The sequence below is a fragment of the Oncorhynchus gorbuscha genome, linkage group LG19 (assembly GCF_021184085.1).
Source record: "Oncorhynchus gorbuscha isolate QuinsamMale2020 ecotype Even-year linkage group LG19, OgorEven_v1.0, whole genome shotgun sequence".
Taxonomy (NCBI): Eukaryota; Metazoa; Chordata; class Actinopteri; order Salmoniformes; family Salmonidae; genus Oncorhynchus; species Oncorhynchus gorbuscha.
Window position 1 is genome coordinate 80,160,552 of NC_060191.1, and position 2,862 is coordinate 80,163,413.

Below are 2,862 nucleotides of genomic sequence, written 5' to 3' on the forward strand. Positions count from 1 at the left end.
GGAATTTGATGGTATTTGATGTTTTTGAATAATACAACTTCTAAATGTGCTTTATGGGTAGTGCATGACCCTAGTGCATGACTCAGTACATTTATAAGCAAGCAAGCTAACTAGGGATTAGCATTAGCAGCAAACACAATTTAGCTAAAATTGCTAAGAAACCAGCTGTTTGCAGATGTAAGAAACACAAACTAATAGTGTGGTTATAGAACACTTGGAAAGTGGACACACCGTTGTCATCAACATTGTTGCATGTACTGCATTGACCGGAGAGAGAGCGTAGAGGGATGACTCAAGTAGCATGTAAACTATAAAAATGGATGTTACACACTGCGTTTAACAAACGAAACATTCAAATACAATTATAGAAGGTGAAGTAAAAACCCAAACCGGTCCGTGCATCAATACTGGTAAAGCAAAATATTTGGCATAACGCCCTAAGACAGGCAACCAGTTAAAAACATATATAGTGAAGACAGATAGTGGCAGGGTAGCCTAGTGGTTAGAGCATTGGACTAGTAACCGGAGAGTTGCAAGTTCAAACTCCCGAGCTGACAAGGTACAAATCTGTCGTTCTGCTCCTGAACGGGCAGTTAAAACCCACTGTTCCTAGGCCGTAATTGAAAAAAATTATTTGTTCTTTAACTGACTTGCTTAGTTAAATAAAGGTAATAAAAAAATAGACAGACAACCATTTAAAAAATATACATCACATTTATTTATACTGACACCAATGAGTCTCCACAGACTTATCAAGTCTTTGTCTAAAGATGTGTTTGGGCACTACAGGTGAGGACAGGTATACCTGCCTCACCTTACCTCTGATACATCCAGCAGTCCAACACATGTGCTGAAAAGCATTGCTCTTTGCTATCAGAAAAACAGAAACCGTGACCAAGCTGGAACACACACCACTCACTTTTGTGTTTTGTTTCTAAAGGTAACACAATGTACAAAAAGCTAGTTGGAAGTAGAAGCTAGCTGGAAGTAGTAACATTTCTCTATAAAACATGTTTATTCTTTCACTTCACTCTGTATGAATAAGGAAACACTGATCTCTACTGAGCTGCTGCTTGTTAGGCTGCCAAGGATTACATGGATACAGATAACTAATGAGAAGAGAGGCTGAATCAGGCTGATCCCAGTATTACAGCCTTACAGACAGCCAGACAGTCGGACAGAGACAGCCAGACAGCCAAACTGCCTCAGCAGCAGCTTTCAGGGAATTGTTCACACTCTGTAGAGCCTCATGTCTTTGGCCGCCTGGAAGCAGTTAGAGGCCAGTCGACAGGTAAGAAAACAACGGCCCATAAAGTTAAAATAACATGCTTCCCAAATGGCACCCTCTTCCCTACATAGTGCACTACTTTTGACCAGGCCCATAGGGGACTATATAGGGAATAGGATGCCATTTGGGGCACACTTAAATGATTAAACAAAAAGTAATTCCACAACAATGTACAGTTACAGTTCAACACAAGTGATGTTGGGAAAAAAGTGCAAAAAAAAAACATGTTTTCACAAATAATGTTTTGTTCAGCTCCTGAAAAATGTATACTTAAATAAAAGAAAGGAATGTTATTTTTTTGACCATCCATTGGTTTGTTGGTGTCAAAAATGGATGTCCTCGGCAGGCCCCAGGCCTGGTTGGCTTATGGATAAGGTCAGAGAAAACAGACCGTCTGAGGAAGGGAGGGATGAAAGAGGTCCCTCCATGTAAAGAAGGATGGCGGGATGGAGGAGCGAGGGAGGAGGTCTCTCTGTGTAGGCCTCACCAGGAAGCTGAAGGCACCAGAGGAACGGAGAGGAGCAGAGCAGTAGTCCATGGCAGGCCCCACGGTAGCAGGCTGTGAACCGAACACTGGCCACTCTTTGCTCGGACACCTGGGTTAGAGGGATGGAGGGGTCGAGGGACGGGAAGACGAGGGGGACAGGGAGAATGAAGGAGTGGGGAGACAGGGGTGGAGGGATGGGGGAATGGGGGAATTGGGGTAGACAGGGAGATGGGGATAGACACAGGGATAGAGGGATGGGGTAGACAGGGGGGATTGGGGGGTGGGGGTAGACAGGGGGAGAGAACATCTAGTCATTAGAGAGTCCATACCAGGGTTGGGGAGCAACAGACAACATATAGCCTGGAATCCAGACCGGAGTTGGGGTAAATTCAATTTAAATTCCAGTCAGTTCAGAAAATAACCAAAATTCCAATTCCAAACATGTTAAAAAGCATTGAAGAGATTTGGAATTGGAATGTCAGTGTGCTTTGCGAACTGACTGGAATTTAAATGGACTTGACTCCAACCCTGATCCAAATTGAAGATTGCTCCGATTCACTATAATGCCATCAGTGAAGTGAAATGTGTACCAAGTTTCGTGATTTTATCAAATGTAACAATTAGACCTACAATTTGCATATCAAGCTTGGACTAACAGCATTACAAAGCTGCAGTATATTCAGTTTGACTAATTAGAAAACAGACTAGACAGCAGATTAATTAGACAGGAGACTAGACAGCAGATTAATTAGACAGCAGATTAATTAGACAGCAGACTAATTAGAAAACAGACTAGACAGCAGATTAATTAGACAGCAGACTAATTAGAAAACAGACTAGACAGCAGATTAATTAGACAGCAGACTAATTAGAAAACAGACTAGACAGCAGATTAATTAGACAGCAGACTAATTAGAAAACAGACTAGACAGCAGATTAATTAAACAGCAGACTAATTAGAAAACAGACTAGACAGCAGATTAATTAGACAGCAGACTAATTAGAAAAAAGACTAGACAGCAGATTAATTAGAAAACAGACTAATTAGAAAACAGACTAGACAGCAGATGAATTAGACAGCAGATTA

At 41.6% G+C, this 2,862-nt stretch overlaps 1 protein-coding gene across 1 annotated transcript in view; it reads right to left on the reverse strand.

Annotated features, from left to right (window-relative positions):
• Window positions 1–694: 694 nt before the first annotated feature.
• LOC124005685 (contactin-5-like) overlaps window positions 695–2,862 on the reverse strand; it is a 570,484-nt gene continuing 568,316 nt past the window's right edge. Inside the window, exon 24 of the mRNA XM_046315147.1 lies at window positions 695–1,884. Within this exon, the coding sequence (XP_046171103.1) occupies window positions 1,772–1,884 (113 nt within the window). The 3' untranslated portion in view covers window positions 695–1,771. The remainder of the gene's footprint in view (window positions 1,885–2,862) is intronic.